This window comes from Entelurus aequoreus, linkage group LG19 (genome assembly GCF_033978785.1).
Source record: "Entelurus aequoreus isolate RoL-2023_Sb linkage group LG19, RoL_Eaeq_v1.1, whole genome shotgun sequence".
Classification (NCBI taxonomy): Eukaryota; Metazoa; Chordata; class Actinopteri; order Syngnathiformes; family Syngnathidae; genus Entelurus; species Entelurus aequoreus.
This window is the reverse complement of record NC_084749.1, coordinates 2891422-2912224: the sequence shown is the minus strand read 5'-3', so window position 1 is coordinate 2912224 and position 20803 is coordinate 2891422. Positions and strand designations below refer to the sequence as shown.

The 20803-nt window shown below is 37.0% G+C and overlaps 1 protein-coding gene across 1 annotated transcript in view; it reads left to right on the top strand.

Moving 5' to 3' along the window:
• The window catches only part of LOC133634993 (lipoprotein lipase), a 30664-nt gene extending 12316 nt beyond the window's left edge, over window positions 1–18348 (top strand). Inside the window, 5 exon segments of the mRNA XM_062027657.1 lie at window positions 10513–10755; window positions 12744–12864; window positions 15775–15996; window positions 18057–18161; window positions 18237–18348. Of these exon segments, the coding sequence (XP_061883641.1) occupies window positions 10513–10755; window positions 12744–12864; window positions 15775–15996; window positions 18057–18161; window positions 18237–18258 (713 nt within the window). The 3' untranslated portion in view covers window positions 18259–18348.
• Window positions 18349–20803: the final 2455 nt, after the last annotated feature.

Here is a 20803-nt window from a genome sequence, read left to right as displayed (position 1 = left end):
GACTGTCATTAGTACTATTAGACTGTCATTAGTACTATTAGACTGTCATTATTACTATTAGACTGTCATTAGTACTATTAGACTGTCATTAGTACTATTAGACTGTCATTAGTACTATTAGACTGTCCTTAGGACTATTAGACTGTCCATAGTACTATTAGACTGTCATTAGTACTATTAGACTGTCATTAGTACTATTAGACTGTCATTAGTACTATTAGATTGTCATTAGTACTATTAGACTGTCATTAGTACTATTAGATTGTCATTAGTACTATTAGACTGTCATTAGTACTATTAGATTGTCATTAGTACTATTAGACTGTCATTATTACTATTAGACTGTCATTAGTACTATTAGACTGTCCATAGTACTATTAGACTGTCATTAGTACTATTAGACTGTCATTAGGACTATTAGACTGTCATTAGTACTATTAGACTGTCATTAGTACTATTAGACTGTCATTAGTACTATTAGACTGTCATTGGGGCGGTATAGCTCGGTTGGTAGAGCGGCCGTGCCAGCAACTTGAGGGTTCCAGGTTCGATCCCAGCTTCCGCCATCCTAGTCAATGCCGTTGTGTCCTTGGGCAAGACACTTTACCCACCTGCTCCCAGTGCCATCCACACTGGTTTAAATGTAACTTAGATATTGGGTATCACTATGTAGAAGCGCTTTGAGTCACTGGAGAAAAGCGCTATATAAATATAATTCACATTAGTACTATTAGACTGTCATTAGTACTATTAGACTGTCATTAGTACTATTAGACTGTCATTATTACTATTAGACTGTCATTAGTACTATTAGACTGTCATTAGTACTATTAGACTGTCATTATTACTATTAGACTGTCATTAGTACTATTAGACTGTCATTAGTACTATTAGACTGTCATTAGTACTATTAGACTGTCCTTAGGACTATTAGACTGTCCATAGTACTATTAGACTGTCATTAGTACTATTAGACTGTCATTAGTACTATTAGACTGTCATTAGTACTATTAGATTGTCATTAGTACTATTAGACTGTCATTAGTACTATTAGATTGTCATTAGTACTATTAGACTGTCATTAGTACTATTAGATTGTCATTAGTACTATTAGACTGTCATTATTACTATTAGACTGTCATTAGTACTATTAGACTGTCCATAGTACTATTAGACTGTCATTAGTACTATTAGACTGTCATTATTACTATTAGACTGTCATTAGTACTATTAGACTGTCATCAGTACTATTAGACTGTCATTAGTACTATTAGACTGTCATTAGTACTATTAGACTGTCATTAGTACTATTAGACTGTCATTAGTACTATTAGACTGTCATTAGTACTATTAGATTGTCATTAGTACTATTAGACTGTCATTAGTACTATTAGACTGTCATTAGTACTATTAGATTGTCATTAGTACTATTAGACTGTCATTAGTACTATTAGACTGTTATTAGTACTATTAGATTGTCATTAGTACTATTAGACTGTCATTAGTACTATTAGATTGTCCATAGTACTATTAGACTGTCATTAGTACTATTAGACTGTCATTAGTACTATTAGACTGTCATTAGTACTATTAGATTGTCATTAGTACTATTAGACTGTCATTAGTACTATTAGATTGTCATTAGTACTATTAGACTGTCATTAGTACTATTAGATTGTCATTAGTACTATTAGACTGTCATTATTACTATTAGACTGTCATTAGTACTATTAGACTGTCCATAGTACTATTAGACTGTCATTAGTACTATTAGACTGTCATTAGTACTATTAGACTGTCATTAGTACTATTAGATTGTCATTAGTACTATTAGACTGTCATTAGTACTATTAGACTGTCATTAGTACTATTAGATTGTCATTAGTACTATTAGACTGTCATTAGTACTATTAGACTGTCATTAGTACTATTAGACTGTCATTAGTACTATTAGACTGTCATTAGTACTATTAGACTGTCATTGGGGCGGTATAGCTCGGTTGGTAGAGCGGCCGTGCCAGCAACTTGAGGGTTCCAGGTTCGATCCCAGCTTCCGCCATCCTAGTCAATGCCGTTGTGTCCTTGGGCAAGACACTTTACCCACCTGCTCCCAGTGCCATCCACACTGGTTTGAATGTAACTTAGATATTGGGTATCACTATGTAGAAGCGCTTTGAGTCACTGGAGAAAAGCGCTATATAAATATAATTCACATTAGTACTATTAGACTGTCATTAGTACTATTAGACTGTCATTAGTACTATTAGACTGTCATTATTACTATTAGACTGTCATTAGTACTATTAGACTGTCATTAGTACTATTAGACTGTCATTATTACTATTAGACTGTCATTAGTACTATTAGACTGTCATTAGTACTATTAGACTGTCATTAGTACTATTAGACTGTCCTTAGGACTATTAGACTGTCCATAGTACTATTAGACTGTCATTAGTACTATTAGACTGTCATTATTACTATTAGACTGTCATTAGTACTATTAGACTGTCATTAGTACTATTAGACTGTCCTTAGGACTATTAGACTGTCATTATTACTATTAGACTGTCCATAGTACTATTAGACTGTCATTAGTACTATTAGACTGTCATTATTACTATTAGACCGTCATTAGTACTATTAGACTGTCCTTAGGACTATTAGACTGTCATTAGTACTATTAGACTGTCATTATTACTATTAGACTGTCCTTAGGACTATTAGACTGTCATTAGTACTATTAGACTGTCATTAGTACTATTAGACTGTCCTTAGTACTATTAGACTGTCATTAGGACTATTAGACTGTCCTTAGTACTATTAGACTGTCATTAGTACTATTAGACTGTCATTAGTACTATTAGACTGTCCATAGTACTATTAGACTGTCATTAGTACTATTAGACTGTCCATAGTACTATTAGACTGTCATTAGGATTATTAGACTGTCCATAGTACTATTACACTGTCATTATTACTATTAGACTGTCCTTAGGACTATTAGACTGTCATTAGTACTATTAGACTGTCATTAGTACTATTAGACTGTCATTAGTACTATTAGACTGTCATTAGTACTATTAGACTGTCATTAGTACTATTAGATTGTCATTAGTACTATTAGACTGTCATTAGTACTATTAGATTGTCATTAGTACTATTAGACTGTCATTAGTACTATTAGATTGTCATTAGTACTATTAGACTGTCATTATTACTATTAGACTGTCATTAGTACTATTAGACTGTCCATAGTACTATTAGACTGTCATTAGTACTATTAGACTGTCATTATTACTATTAGACTGTCATTAGTACTATTAGACTGTCATTAGTACTATTAGACTGTCATTAGTACTATTAGACTGTCATTAGTACTATTAGACTGTCATTAGTACTATTAGACTGTCCATAGTACTATTAGACTGTCATTAGTACTATTAGACTGTCATTAGTACTATTAGACTGTCATTAGTACTATTAGATTGTCATTAGTACTATTAGACTGTCATTAGTACTATTAGACTGTCCATAGTACTATTAGACTGTCATTAGGATTATTAGACTGTCCATAGTACTATTACACTGTCATTATTACTATTAGACTGTCCTTAGGACTATTAGACTGTCATTAGTACTATTAGACTGTCATTAGTACTATTAGACTGTCATTAGTACTATTAGATTGTCATTAGTACTATTAGACTGTCATTAGTACTATTAGACTGTCATTAGTACTATTAGATTGTCATTAGTACTATTAGACTGTCATTAGTACTATTAGACTGTTATTAGTACTATTAGATTGTCATTAGTACTATTAGACTGTCATTAGTACTATTAGATTGTCCATAGTACTATTAGACTGTCATTAGTACTATTAGACTGTCATTAGTACTATTAGACTGTCATTAGTACTATTAGATTGTCATTAGTACTATTAGACTGTCATTAGTACTATTAGATTGTCATTAGTACTATTAGACTGTCATTAGTACTATTAGATTGTCATTAGTACTATTAGACTGTCATTATTACTATTAGACTGTCATTAGTACTATTAGACTGTCCATAGTACTATTAGACTGTCATTAGTACTATTAGACTGTCATTATTACTATTAGACTGTCATTAGTACTATTAGACTGTCATTAGTACTATTAGACTGTCATTAGTACTATTAGACTGTCATTAGTACTATTAGACTGTCATTAGTACTATTAGACTGTCATTAGTACTATTAGATTGTCATTAGTACTATTAGACTGTCATTAGTACTATTAGACTGTCATTAGTACTATTAGATTGTCATTAGTACTATTAGACTGTCATTAGTACTATTAGACTGTTATTAGTACTATTAGATTGTCATTAGTACTATTAGACTGTCATTAGTACTATTAGATTGTCCACAGTACTATTAGACTGTCATTAGTACTATTAGACTGTCATTAGTACTATTAGACTGTCATTAGTACTATTAGACTGTCATTAGTACTATTAGATTGTCATTAGTACTATTAGACTGTCATTAGTACTATTAGATTGTCATTAGTACTATTAGACTGTCATTAGTACTATTAGATTGTCATTAGTACTATTAGACTGTCATTATTACTATTAGATTGTCATTAGTACTATTAGACTGTCCATAGTACTATTAGACTGTCATTAGTACTATTAGACTGTCATTAGTACTATTAGACTGTCATTAGTACTATTAGATTGTCATTAGTACTATTAGACTGTCATTAGTACTATTAGACTGTCATTAGTACTATTAGATTGTCATTAGTACTATTAGACTGTCATTAGTACTATTAGACTGTCATTAGTACTATTAGACTGTCCTTAGGACTATTAGACTGTCATTAGTACTATTAGACTGTCATTAGTACTATTAGACTGTCATTATTACTATTAGACTGTCATTAGTCCTATTAGACTGTCATTAGTACTATTAGACTGTCATTATTACTATTAGACTGTCATTAGTACTATTAGACTGTCATTAGTACTATTAGACTGTCATTATTACTATTAGACTGTCATTAGTACTATTAGACTGTCATTAGTACTATTAGACTGTCATTAGTACTATTAGACTGTCATTAGTACTATTAGACTGTCATTAGTACTATTAGATTGTCATTAGTACTATTAGACTGTCATTAGTACTATTAGACTGTCATTAGTACTATTAGATTGTCATTAGTACTATTAGACTGTCATTAGTACTATTAGACTGTCATTAGTACTATTAGATTGTCATTAGTACTATTAGACTGTCATTAGTACTATTAGACTGTCATTAGTACTATTAGATTGTCATTAGTACTATTAGACTGTCATTAGTACTATTAGATTGTCATTAGTACTATTAGACTGTCATTAGTACTATTAGACTGTCATTAGTACTATTAGACTGTCATTAGTACTATTAGACTGTCCTTAGGACTATCCATGATTATTTTGACATGTGTGGAGAAAGTCACAAGTCAGCATTCAAGTAATGGATCATTTTGCTTATGTTGACCTGAGTCAGCCACAATCCACACCAACACTGACGCTACCAATTTTTGGTAATTTAGTGAGTGTTTATGTGGTAATTTAGTGAGTGTTTATGTGGTAATTTAGTGAGTGTTTATGTGGTAATTTAGTGAGTGTTTATGTGGTAATTTAGTGAGTGTTTATGTGGTAATTTAGTGAGTGTTTATGTGGTAATTTAGTGAGTGTTTATGTGGTAATTTAGTGAGTGTTTATGTGGTAATTTAGTGAGTGTTTATGTGGTAATTTAGTGAGTGTTTATGTGGTAATTTAGTGAGTGTTTATGTGGTAATTTAGTGAGTGTTTATGTGGTAATTTAGTGAGTGTTTATGTGGTAATTTAGTGAGTGTTTATGTGGTAATTTAGTGAGTGTTTATGTGGTAATTTAGTGAGTGTTTATGTGGTAATTTAGTGAGTGTTTATGTGGTAATTTAGTGAGTGTTTATGTGGTAATTTAGTGAGTGTTTATGTGGTGATCTCCTTTTTTACAAATATTTATTTAGCAGTGAGATAATAATGATAGTTGTGCTGTTGTTATGTCTTCTTTTCTTACACTTCTCAGACTCATTTGCAAGTACACTATGAATTCTTTTGTCCTTGTTGTTGTAGTCAGGAAGTAGTCTTTGCCCTTAAGGTAACTGTGACACTTTGCTCTTTTGTTCAGCCCTACAAAGTGTTTATACTCTAAGTATTGTACCTATTTGTAGGGGAGTATTAGATAGATAGTACTTTATTATTCAGTAGGGGTGCACAACAAAATCGATTCACATCCAAACTATGACTCTTATTCATACAGATTCTAAATAGATTCATCATTTTGTAAATTCGATGAAAAAAAAAATGAAAAAAAAGAAAACATATTTTAAAATGTTTACATTTTTTTTATTTTTTTTATTTTTACATTTTTTTTTATTTTTTATTATAAAGAATCAATTTAAAAAGGCTACCAAAAGTAGCATAATATTTATCTGTCAGGTGTATACCTTCAACATTAGCAAAATAAAAAAAAGTTAGCATGCTACTATAAGAATGCTAACAAATTTAGCTACGAGCCACAAATGGCCCCCGGGCTGTTCTTTGGACACCCCTGGAATAAAATCTTCATGTGCCCCAACAGATTTCATCCAACATAAACAAAAAGTGTCCAAGCAGGCGTCACATGTGTGCTATTAGTCGCTAATCTCTTTTAGCCGGCAACAAGGTTGCTGCTGCTAGCACAATGTCCTCTTTCACAGCAAAGTAGAACCTGAGTCAGTAGATCTTGGCTCGCTCTTTCCCAGCAAAGTAGAACCTGAGTCAGTAGATCTTGGCTCGCTCTTTCACAGCAAAGTAGAACCTGAGTCAGTAGATCTTGGCTCGCTCTTTCCCAGCAAAGTAGAACCTGAGTCAGTAGATGTTGGCTCGCTCTTTCCCAGCAAAGTAGAACCTGAGTCAGTAGATCTTGGCTCGCTCTTTCCCAGCAAAGTAGAACCTGAGTCAGTAGATGTTGGCTCGCTCTTTCCCAGCAAAGTAGAACCTGAGTCAGTAGATCTTGGCTCGCTCTTTCCCAGCAAAGTAGAACCTGAGTCAGTAGATGTTGGCTCGCTCTTTCCCAGCAAAGTAGAACCTGAGTCAGCAGATGTTGGCTCGCTCTTTCACAGCAAAGTAGAACCTGAGTCAGTAGATGTTGGCTCGCTCTTTCACAGCAAAGTAGAACCTGAGTCAGTAGATGTTGGCTCGCTCTTTCACAGCAAAGTAGAACCTGAGTCAGTAGATGTTGGCTCGCTCTTTCACAGCAAAGTAGAACCTGAGTCAGTAGATGTTGGCTCGCTCTTTCCCAGCAAAGTAGAACCTGAGTCAGTAGATGTTGGCTCGCTCTTTCACAGCAAAGTAGAACCTGAGTCAGTAGATCTTGGCTCACTCTTTCCCAGCAAAGTAGAACCTGAGTCAGTAGATCTTGGCTCGCTCTTTCCCAGCAAAGTAGAACCTGAGTCAGTAGATGTTGGCTCGCTCTTTCCCAGCAAAGTAGAACCTGAGTCAGTAGATCTTGGCTCGCTCTTTCCCAGCAAAGTAGAACCTGAGTCAGTAGATGTTGGCTCGCTCTTTCCCAGCAAAGTAGAACCTGAGTCAGTAGATCTTGGCTCGCTCTTTCCCAGCAAAGTAGAACCTGAGTCAGTAGATCTTGGCTCGCTCTTTCCCAGCAAAGTAGAACCTGAGTCAGTAGATGTTGGCTCGCTCTTTCCCAGCAAAGTAGAACCTGAGTCAGTAGATGTTGGCTCGCTCTTTCACAGCAAAGTAGAACCTGAGTCAGTAGATCTTGGCTCGCTCTTTCCCAGCAAAGTAGAACCTGAGTCAGTAGATGTTGGCTCGCTCTTTCCCAGCAAAGTAGAACCTGAGTCAGTAGATGTTGGCTCGCTCTTTCACAGCAAAGTAGAACCTGAGTCAGTAGATCTTGGCTCACTCTTTCCCAGCAAAGTAGAACCTGAGTCAGTAGATCTTGGCTCGCTCTTTCCCAGCAAAGTAGAACCTGAGTCAGTAGATGTTGGCTCGCTCTTTCCCAGCAAAGTAGAACCTGAGTCAGTAGATCTTGGCTCGCTCTTTCCCAGCAAAGTAGAACCTGAGTCAGTAGATCTTGGCTGGCTCTTTCACAGCAAAGTAGAACCTGAGTCAGTAGATCTTGGCTCACTCTTTCCCAGCAAAGTAGAACCTGAGTCAGTAGATCTTGGCTCGCTCTTTCCCAGCAAAGTAGAACCTGAGTCAGTAGATGTTGGCTCGCTCTTTCCCAGCAAAGTAGAACCTGAGTCAGTAGATCTTGGCTCGCTCTTTCCCAGCAAAGTAGAACCTGAGTCAGTAGATCTTGGCTGGCTCTTTCACAGCAAAGTAGAACCTGAGTCAGTAGATCTTGGCTCACTCTTTCCCAGCAAAGTAGAACCTGAGTCAGTAGATCTTGGCTCGCTCTTTCCCAGCAAAGTAGAACCTGAGTCAGTAGATGTTGGCTCGCTCTTTCCCAGCAAAGTAGAACCTGAGTCAGTAGATCTTGGCTCGCTCTTTCCCAGCAAAGTAGAACCTGAGTCAGTAGATGTTGGCTCGCTCTTTCACAGCAAAGTAGAACCTGAGTCAGTAGATCTTGGCTCGCTCTTTCCCAGCAAAGTAGAACCTGAGTCAGTAGATGTTGGCTCGCTCTTTCACAGCAAAGTAGAACCTGAGTCAGTAGATGTTGGCTCACTCTTTCACAGCAAAGTAGAACCTGAGTCAGTAGATCTTGGCTCGCTCTTTCCCAGCAAAGTAGAACCTGAGTCAGTAGATCTTGGCTCGCTCTTTCCCAGCAAAGTAGAACCTGAGTCAGTAGATCTTGGCTCGCTCTTTCCCAGCAAAGTAGAACCTGAGTCAGTAGATCTTGGCTCGCTCTTTCCCAGCAAAGTAGAACCTGAGTCAGTAGATGTTGGCTCGCTCTTTCCCAGCAAAGTAGAACCTGAGTCAGTAGATGTTGGCTCGCTCTTTCACAGCAAAGTAGAACCTGAGTCAGTAGATCTTGGCTCGCTCTTTCCCAGCAAAGTAGAACCTGAGTCAGTAGATGTTGGCTCGCTCTTTCCCAGCAAAGTAGAACCTGAGTCAGTAGATGTTGGCTCGCTCTTTCACAGCAAAGTAGAACCTGAGTCAGTAGATCTTGGCTCGCTCTTTCCCAGCAAAGTAGAACCTGAGTCAGTAGATGTTGGCTCGCTCTTTCCCAGCAAAGTAGAACCTGAGTCAGTAGATGTTGGCTCGCTCTTTCACAGCAAAGTAGAACCTGAGTCAGTAGATCTTGGCTCACTCTTTCCCAGCAAAGTAGAACCTGAGTCAGTAGATCTTGGCTCGCTCTTTCCCAGCAAAGTAGAACCTGAGTCAGTAGATGTTGGCTCGCTCTTTCCCAGCAAAGTAGAACCTGAGTCAGTAGATCTTGGCTCGCTCTTTCCCAGCAAAGTAGAACCTGAGTCAGTAGATCTTGGCTGGCTCTTTCACAGCAAAGTAGAACCTGAGTCAGTAGATCTTGGCTCACTCTTTCCCAGCAAAGTAGAACCTGAGTCAGTAGATCTTGGCTCGCTCTTTCCCAGCAAAGTAGAACCTGAGTCAGTAGATGTTGGCTCGCTCTTTCCCAGCAAAGTAGAACCTGAGTCAGTAGATCTTGGCTCGCTCTTTCCCAGCAAAGTAGAACCTGAGTCAGTAGATCTTGGCTGGCTCTTTCACAGCAAAGTAGAACCTGAGTCAGTAGATCTTGGCTCACTCTTTCCCAGCAAAGTAGAACCTGAGTCAGTAGATCTTGGCTCGCTCTTTCCCAGCAAAGTAGAACCTGAGTCAGTAGATGTTGGCTCGCTCTTTCCCAGCAAAGTAGAACCTGAGTCAGTAGATCTTGGCTCGCTCTTTCCCAGCAAAGTAGAACCTGAGTCAGTAGATGTTGGCTCGCTCTTTCACAGCAAAGTAGAACCTGAGTCAGTAGATGTTGGCTCGCTCTTTCACAGCAAAGTAGAACCTGAGTCAGTAGATCTTGGCTCGCTCTTTCCCAGCAAAGTAGAACCTGAGTCAGTAGATGTTGGCTCGCTCTTTCCCAGCAAAGTAGAACCTGAGTCAGTAGATCTTGGCTCGCTCTTTCCCAGCAAAGTAGAACCTGAGTCAGTAGATCTTGGCTGGCTCTTTCACAGCAAAGTAGAACCTGAGTCAGTAGATCTTGGCTCACTCTTTCCCAGCAAAGTAGAACCTGAGTCAGTAGATCTTGGCTCGCTCTTTCCCAGCAAAGTAGAACCTGAGTCAGTAGATGTTGGCTCGCTCTTTCCCAGCAAAGTAGAACCTGAGTCAGTAGATCTTGGCTCGCTCTTTCCCAGCAAAGTAGAACCTGAGTCAGTAGATCTTGGCTCGCTCTTTCCCAGCAAAGTAGAACCTGAGTCAGTAGATCTTGGCTCGCTCTCCAACTCTTCCCTTGTTTGACCAGCGTGTGATTTTCTTCTGCAGCCATCACCGACGCGGTCAAGTGTGAGCACGAGCGCTCGGTGTACCTCTTCATCGACTCCCTGCTCAACCAGCAGGGGGCGTCCAAGGTGTACCGCTGTGGCAACAACCACATGTTCGAGCGCGGCATTTGTCTCAGCTGCCGCAAGAGCCGCTGCAACACGCTGGGCTACACCATCAGCAAGGTGCACAAAGTACGCAACGTTCAGATGTACACCAGGACCACAGCATCCATGCCTTTCAGAGGTGAGTGTTTGATGGGACTATGTCTCTGGTGTACACTTTACTGATGGGACTATGTCTCTGGTGTACACTTTACTGATGGGACTATGTCTCTGGTGTACACTTTACTGATGGGACTATGTCTCTGGTGTACACTTTACTGATGGGACTATGTCTCTGGTGTACACTTTACTGATGGGACTATGTCTCTGGTGTACACTTTACTGATGGGACTATGTCTCTGGTGTACACTTTACTGATGGGACTATGTCTCTGGTGTACAGTTTACTGATGGGACTATGGCTCTGGTGTACACTTTACTGATGGGACTATGTCTCTGGTGTACACTTTACTGATGGGACTATGTCTCTGGTGTACAGTTTACTGATGGGACTATGTCTCTGGTGTACACTTTACTGATGGGACTATGTCTCTGGTGTACACTTTACTGATGGGACTATGTCTCTGGTGTACACTTTACTGATGGGACTATGTTTGTGGTGTACACTTTACTGATGGGACTATGTATGTGGTGTACAGTTTAGTGATGGGACTATGTCTCTGGTGTACACTTTACTGATGGGACTATGTTTGTGGTGTACAGTTTAGTGATGGGACTATGTCTCTGGTGTACAGTTTACTGATGGGACTATGTTTGTGGTGTACAGTTTACTGATGGGACTATGTTTGTGGTGTACAGTTTACTGATGGGACTATGTTTGTGGTGTACAGTTTACTGATGGGACTATGTTTGTGGTGTACAGTTTAGTGATGGGACTATGTTTGTGGTGTACAGTTTAGTGATGGGACTATGTTTGTGGTGTACAGTTTAGTGATGGGACTATGTTTGTGGTGTACAGTTTACTGATGGGACTATGTTTGTGGTGTACAGTTTAGTGATGGGACTATGTTTGTGGTGTACAGTTTACTGATGGGACTATGTTTGTGGTGTACAGTTTAGTGATGGGACTATGTTTGTGGTGTACAGTTTAGTGATGGGACTATGTTTGTGGTGTACAGTTTAGTGATGGGACTATGTTTGTGGTGTACAGTTTACTGATGGGACTATGTTTGTGGTGTACAGTTTAGTGATGGGACTATGTTTGTGGTGTACAGTTTAGTGATGGGACTATGTTTGTGGTGTACAGTTTAGTAATGGGACTATGTTTGTGGTGTACAGTTTAGTGATGGGACTATGTTTGTGGTGTACAGTTTAGTAATGGGACTATGTTTGTGGTGTACAGTTTAGTAATGGGACTATGTTTGTGGTGTACAGTTTAGTGATGGGACTATGTTTGTGGTGTACAGTTTAGTGATGGGACTATGTTTGTGGTGTACAGTTTAGTGATGGGACTATGTTTGTGGTGTACAGTTTAGTGATGGGACTATGTTTGTGGTGTACAGTTTAGTAATGGGACTATGTTTGTGGTGTACAGTTTAGTGATGGGACTATGTTTGTGGTGTACAGTTTAGTGATGGGACTATGTTTGTGGTGTACAGTTTAGTGATGGGACTATGTTTGTGGTGTACAGTTTAGTAATGGGACTATGTTTGTGGTGTACAGTTTAGTGATGGGACTATGTTTGTGGTGTACAGTTTAGTGATGGGACTATGTTTGTGGTGTACAGTTTAGTAATGGGACTATGTTTGTGGTGTACAGTTTAGTGATGGGACTATGTTTGTGGTGTACAGTTTAGTAATGGGACTATGTTTTTGGTGTACAGTTTAGTGATGGGACTATGTTTGTGGTGTACAGTTTACTGATGGGACTATGTTTGTGGTGTACAGTTTAGTGATGGGACTATGTTTGTGGTGTACAGTTTAGTGATGGGACTATGTTTGTGGTGTACAGTTTAGTAATGGGACTATGTTTGTGGTGTACAGTTTAGTGATGGGACTATGTTTGTGGTGTACAGTTTAGTGATGGGACTATGTTTGTGGTGTACAGTTTAGTGATGGGACTATGTTTGTGGTGTACAGTTTAGTGATGGGACTATGTTTGTGGTGTACAGTTTACCACTACCAGCTGAAGATCCATATGTCCTGCAAGCTGAAGAGATGTGAGACAGAATCCTCGCTGAGTTTCTCCTTGTTCGGAACCAAAGGAGAAGCAGAAAAGCTGCAGTTTAATGTGTGAGTGTTTAATGTGTGAGTGTTTAATGTGTGAGTGCTTAATGTGTGAGTGTTTCATGTGTGAGTGTTTAATGTGTGAGTGTTTCATGTGTGAGTGTTTAATGTGTGAGTGCTTAATGTGTGAGTGTTTCATGTGTGAGTGTTTAATGTGTGAGTGTTTCATGTGTGAGTGTTTAATGTGTGAGTGCTTAATGTGTGAGTGTTTAATGTGTGAGTGTTTAATGTGTGAGTGTTTAATGTGTGAGTGTTTAATGTGTGAGTGTTTAATGTGTGAGTGTTTAATGTGTGAGTGTTTAATGTGTGAGTGTTTCATGTGTGAGTGCTTCATGTGTGAGTGTTTAATGTGTGAGTGTTTAATGTGTGAGTGTTTAATGTGTGAGTGTTCTGTGGAATCTCTCTGAAAAAAAGAAACATGTCTTACTGTATAAGTTATGGGACTATTTTGATAGTCTGCTAATCCTTGACTATCTTTGTTTGCTTATCATTCACAATCCCTACATAAGACAAGAACACACATTTTATGCATTCTAATGAGTAAAATACGGCAAGTAGGAGGTGGCTAACGATGCAGCAAATAGGAGTTCTCTATTGTGTCTAACATGAATATTCATTTTATGTTCACCAAATGTAAGCAGTGTTGTTATTATAAGCAGGAACTACTTTTAGCAGTGCTGTGATCACAAGAGCTAACTAGCTTATGCTGCTATGTTAGCATATTGAGCCGCTGAGCTGCTGCATGGCCTCTCAGTTGGTGAAAGTTCATCCTCTCACCTGGATAGTAGAAGGTTGTGGACATAAATTGAAAGTTCATCCTCTCACCTGGATAGTAGAAGGTTGTGGACATGAATTGAAAGTTCATCCTCTCACCTGGATATACAGATTGTTAGCTGACTTTTGTTTATTTATGAGTTACAATGCATAAAAACAGAAAAAGGATGATAGACAATAGAGTACTATCTATCTATCTATCTATCTATCTATCTATCTATCTATCTATCTATCTATCTATCTATCTATCTATCTATCTATCTATCTATCTATCTATCTATCTATCTAGACAACAAGGTCCTCTTTGGGACAAATGATGATCCAGAACTTCTATTTTTGAGGCTGAATATAAGGAAGATGAACACAGCAGAAGTGCTGAGTGCTATACAAGAAATACAAACAAAATAAAAGAATCACTTAATGTACGATGTCTGCTCTCACTGCGATGCCGACTGATGAGATGTTTATATTGTCCTGTTTGGATGAAGAACTCATCATAATCATAATAATATTCCTCATGCAGGTTAAAAAAAAAAAGGTGGCCACAAACGAGTGTATTTTATTGTCTTTTTTTCTCGGTTTATGTTCACAACCTTCTTTTATGCAGGTGAGAGGCATGACTTGTAATCTAGAAGGAACTTTCAGCAACTCAAATGCCAGGTAGCACTTTATTATAGCACTATAGTTAGCAGCTTATTATAGCACTATAGTTAGCAGCTTATTATAGCACTATAGTTAGCAGCTTATTATAGCACTATAGTTAGCAGCTTATTATAGCACTATAGTTAGCAGCTTATTATAGCACTATAGTTAGCAGCTTATTATAGCACTATAGTTAGCAGCTTATTATAGCACTATAGTTAGCAGCTTATTATAGCACTATAGTTAGCAGCTTATTATAGCACTATAGTTAGCAGCTTATTATAGCACTATAGTTAGCAGCTTATTATAGCACTATAGTTAGCAGCTTATTATATCACTATAGTTAGCAGCTTATTATAGCACTATAGTTAGCAGCTTATTATATCACTATAGTTAGCAGCTTATTATAGCACTATAGTTAGCAGCTTATTATAGCACTATAGTTAGCAGCTTATTATAGCACTATAGTTGGCAGCTTATTATAGCACTATAGTTGGCAGCTTATTATAGCACTATAGTTAGCAGCTTATTATATCACTATAGTTAGCAGCTTATTATAGCACTATAGTTAGGGCTTTGTGATCATGTGCTGCTAAAGTTATCCATTATAGTAACAATGTTAGCAATACTTATTCAATATATATAGTAACAATGTTAGCAATACTTATGCAATATATATATGTTACGAGATATAAATGGAGTGTTGTTGTTGGAGTAAGAATGCATAAAAAAACGACAAATATGTGTTCAATACTTACCATTTTTTGCTTGCGGTATTTTTTCTCGTCCTGTTTGCTGTTAACTGCTTGTGCTTACTTGGGGAAACACAAACAATGATGTAGTATCTTGACAAATGAATTTTTATTATTGATTTTGTTTTATTATTTATTATTGAGTTTTATTATTGATTTTGACAACAAAATTGACAAATGGTTGCCATCCTATGAAGTTGTCTAAGTTGCAAGTGCAGCAAAACAAAACAAGAATGTCTTGTTTTGTGCTTGTTATTATTCTCCTCAGTTTTCTGTTTCGTCCTCAGTGCTCCTTTCCTCTTTTTTGTATACCTTTTTTTTGCTAGGTGCACTGAGTGGACACACCAGTTTGATTAGTGTCCCCACCTGCTGCTGCCACTAATCCCTCTTATACCCATCTCACCCCGCCAGTCCTGGCCAAATTCTTCTTCATTCTACACAACAGTTTTCTTTTATGCTAAGTAAACCTCCAGCTACGTGCTAAGTTATGCTAGTATCTAAGTTTTCTATTTTGCTTTGCGTATTGGAATTAAAACCCATCTTATCTGCACGCTGCCTGAGGTCCTTTGCATCTTTTGGAATGGCAAACACCACATTATGATTTAGGGCTATATAAATAAACATTGATTGATTGATTGATTGATTATGCCGAAGCCTAACTGGAGGAATGAGTCACAAAACATGCCACTTTATTATGATTATTGGTGCACTGTTGAAAAGGAAATGAAGACCTTTAATGCTTGGACAGGAAGGAGAAGATGGCGTCCAATAAGACACATTCCTTCCTGCTGGTGACGGAGAAGGACGTAGGTGACCTGCTGATGGTGACCTTCAAGTGGGAGGAGTCAAAGGGCTGGTCCAGCACCAGCATGGTGGAGATGCTTTCTGCTTGGTGGTCCGGACACTCGGACAGCACCAACATGATGGAGGTGCACAGAGTTCACATACGAGCTGGAGAGACCCAGGAAAAGTATGTTTGTATGGAAAGAAGGTATGATGGAAATACTGTATGTACAGTAGGTGATAAGCATTTGATGTTTGTATGGAAAGAAGGTATGATGGAAATACTGTATGTACAGTAGGTGATAAGCATTTGATGTTTGTATGGAAAGAAGGTATGATGGAAATACTGTATGTACAGTAGGTGATAAGCATTTGATGTTTGTATTGAAAGAAGGTATGATGGAAATACTGTATGTACAGTACGTGATAAGCATTTGATGTTTGTATTGAAAGAAGGTATGATGGAAATACTGTATGTACAGTACGTGATAAGCATTTGATGTTTGTATTGAAAGAAGGTATGATGGAAATACTGTATGTACAGTACGTGATAAGCATTTGATGTTTGTATTGACAGAAGGTATGACGGAAATACTGTATGTACAGTACGTGATAAGCATTTGATGTTTGTATTGAAAGAAGGTATGACGGAAATACTGTATGTACAGTACGTGATAAGCATTTGATGTTTGTATGGAAAGAAGGTATGATGGAAATACTGTATGTACAGTAGGTGATAAGCATTTGATGTTTGTATTGAAAGAAGGTATGATGGAAATACTGTATGTACAGTACGTGATAAGCATTTGATGTTTGTATTGACAGAAGGTATGATGGAAATACTGTATGTACAGTACGTGATAAGCATTTGATGTTTGTATGGAAAGAAGGTATGATGGAAATACTGTATGTACAGTAGGTGATAAGCATTTGATGTTTGTATTGAAAGAAGGTATGATGGAAATACTGTATGTACAGTACGTGATAAGCATTTGATGTTTGTATTGACAGAAGGTATGATGGAAATACTGTATGTACAGTAGGTGATAAGCATTTGATGTTTGTATGGAAAGAAGGTATGATGGAAATACTGTATGTACAGTACGTGATAAGCATTTGATGTTTGTATTGACAGAAGGTATGATGGAAATACTGTATGTACAGTAGGTGATAAGCATTTGATGTTTGTATGGAAAGAAGGTATGATGGAAATACTGTATGTACAGTAGGTGATAAGCATTTGATGTTTGTATTGAAAGAAGGTATGATGGAAATACTGTATGTACAGTACGTGATAAGCATTTGATGTTTGTATGGAAAGAAGGTATGATGGAAATACTGTATGTACAGTAGGTGATAAGCATTTGATGTTTGTATGGAAAGAAGGTATGATGGAAATACTGTATGTACAGTAGGTGATAAGCATTTGATGTTTGTATGGAAAGAAGGTATGATGGAAATACTGTATGTACAGTAGGTGATAAGCATTTGATGTTTGTATGGAAATAAGGTATGATGGAAATACTGTATGTACAGTACGTGATAAGCATTTGATGTTTGTATGGAAAGAAGGTATGATGGAAATACTGTATGTACAGTAGGTGATAAGCATTTGATGTTTGTATGGAAAGAAGGTATGATGGAAATACTGTATGTACAGTAGGTGATAAGCATTTGATGTTTGTATGGAAAGAAGGTATGATGGAAATACTGTATGTACAGTAGGTGATAAGCATTTGATGTTTGTATTGAAAGAAGGTATGATGGAAATACTGTATGTACAGTACGTGATAAGCATTTGATGTTTGTATTTAAAGAAGGTATGATGGAAATACTGTATGTACAGTAGGTGATAAGCATTTGATGTTTGTATGGAAAGAAGGTATGATGGAAATACTGTATGTACAGTACGTGATAAGCATTTGATGTTTGTATTGAAAGAAGGTATGATGGAAATACTGTATGTACAGTAGGTGATAAGCATTTGATGTTTGTATTGAAAGAAGGTATGATGGAAATACTGTATGTACAGTACGTGATAAGCATTTGATGTTTGTATTGAAAGAAGGTATGATGGAAATACTGTATGTACAGTACGTGATAAGCATTTGATGTTTGTATGGAAAGAAGGTATGATGGAAATACTGTATGCACAGTAGGTGATAAGCATTTGATGTTTGTATTGAAAGAAGGTATGATGGAAATACTGTATGTACAGTAGGTGATAAGGCGTTGATGTGCTTGCAGGATGGTGTTCTGTCTGAAAGATTCAGCCAAGTTAGCGCAGGAGGAGCTTACCTTCATCAAATGTAAAGCCGCATGGAAAATGTCTCCAACAGGAACTTCCAGAAGGTAAATAATCTTTTTCTCACCTTCTTTATCAACACAATCATAATATTGTCAATGAAATATTGTCTTCATCCATAGAATCACTTTGGACACCCACTGACCTCGCAGGCAACACACGTCCACCATGTGGCTCCACTTCAGCACTTAGTACATCATTTATACCCCCTAGTAACTTATCATTTATACCCCCTTCTAACTTATCATTTATACCCCCTTCTAACTTATCATTTATACCTCCTTCTAACTTATCATTTATACCCCCTTCTAACTTATCATTTATACCCCCTTCTAACTTATCATTTATACCTCCTTCTAACTTATCATTTATACCCCCTAGTAACTTATCATTTATACCCCCTAGTAACTTATCATTTATACCCCCTAGTAACTTATCATTTATACCCCCTAGTAACTTATCATTTATACCCCCTTCTAACTTATCATTTATACCCCCTAGTAACTTATCATTTATACCCCCTAGTAACTTATCATTTATACCCCCTTCTAACTTATCATTTATACCCCCTAGTAACTTATCATTTATACCCCCTTCTAACTTATCATTTATACCCCCTTCTAACTTATCATTTATACCTCCTTCTAACTTATCATTTATACCCCCTTCTAACTTATCATTTATACCCCCTTCTAACTTATCATTTATACCCCCTTCTAACTTATCATTTATACCCCCTAGTAACTTATCATTTATACCCCCTTCTAACTTATCATTTATACCCCCTAGTAACTTATCATTTATACCCCCTAGTAACTTATCATTTATACCCCCTTCTAACTTATCATTTATACCTCCTTCTAACTTATCATTTATACCCCCTTCTAACTTATCATTTATACCTCCTTCTAACTTATCATTTATACCTCCTAGTAACTTATCATTTATACCCCCTTCTAACTTATCATTTATACCTCCTTCTAACCTATCATTTATACCCCCTTCTAACTTATCATTTATACCCCCTTCTAACTTATCATTTATACCCCCTTCTAACTTATCATTTATACCCCCTAGTAACTTATCATTTATACCCCCTTCTAACTTATCATTTATACCCCCTTCTAACTTATCATTTATACCTCCTTCTAACTTATCATTTATACCCCCTTCTAACTTATCATTTATACCCCCTTCTAACTTATCATTTATACCCCCTAGTAACTTATCATTTATACCCCCTTCTAACTTATCATTTATACCCCCTTCTAACTTATCATTTATACCTCCTTCTAACTTATCATTTATACCCCCTTCTAACTTATCATTTATACCCCCTTCTAACTTATCATTTATACCCCCTAGTAACTTATCATTTATACCCCCTTCTAACTTATCATTTATACCCCCTTCTAACTTATCATTTATACCCCCTAGTAACTTATCATTTATACCCCCTTCTAACTTATCATTTATACCCCCTTCTAACTTATCATTTACACCCCCTTGTAACTTATCATTTATACCCCCTAGTAACTTATCATTTATACCCCCTTCTAACTTATCATTTATACCCCCTTCTAACTTATCATTTATACCCCCTTCTAACTTATCATTTATACCCCCTAGTAACTTATCATTTATACCCCCTAGTAACTTATCATTTATACCCCCTAGTAACTTATCATTTATACCCCCTAGTAACTTATCATTTATACCCCCTTCTAACTTATCATGTATACCCCCTAGTAACTTATCATTTATACCCCCTAGTAACTTATCATTTATACCCCCTTCTAACTTATCATTTATACCCCCTAGTAACTTATCATTTATACCCCCTTCTAACTTATCATTTATACCCCCTTCTAACTTATCATTTATACCCCCTAGTAACTTATCATTTATACCCCCTTCTAACTTATCATTTATACCCCCTTCTAACTTATCATTTATACCCCCTAGTAACTTATCATTTATACCCCCTAGTAACTTATCATTTATACCCCCTTCTAACTTATCATTTATACCCCCTTGTAACTTATCATTTATACCCCCTTGTAACTTATCATTTATACCCCTTGTAACTCATCATTTATACCCCCTTGTAACTTATCATTTATACCCCCTTCTAACTTATCATTTATACCCCCTAGTAACTTATCATTTATACCCCCTTGTAACTTATCATTTATACCCCCTTGTAACTTATCATTTATACCCCCTAGTAACTTATCATTTATACCCCCTTCTAACTTATCATTTATACCCCCTAGTAACTTATCATTTATACCCCCTTGTAACTTATCATTTATACCCCCTTCTAACTTATCATTTATACCCCCTAGTAACTTATCATTTATACCCCCTTGTAACTTATCATTTATACCCCCTTGTAACTTATCATTTATACCCCCTTCTAACTTATCATTTATACCCCTTCTAACTTATCATTTATACCCCCTTCTAACTTATCATTTATACCCCCTAGTAACTTATCATTTATACCCCCTTGTAACTGATCATTTATACCCCCTAGTAACTTATCATTTATACCCCCTAGTAACTTATCATTTATACCCCCTTCTAACTTATCATTTATACCCCCTTGTAACTTATCATTTATACCCCCTTGTAACTTATCATTTATACCCCTTGTAACTCATCATTTATACCCCCTTGTAACTTA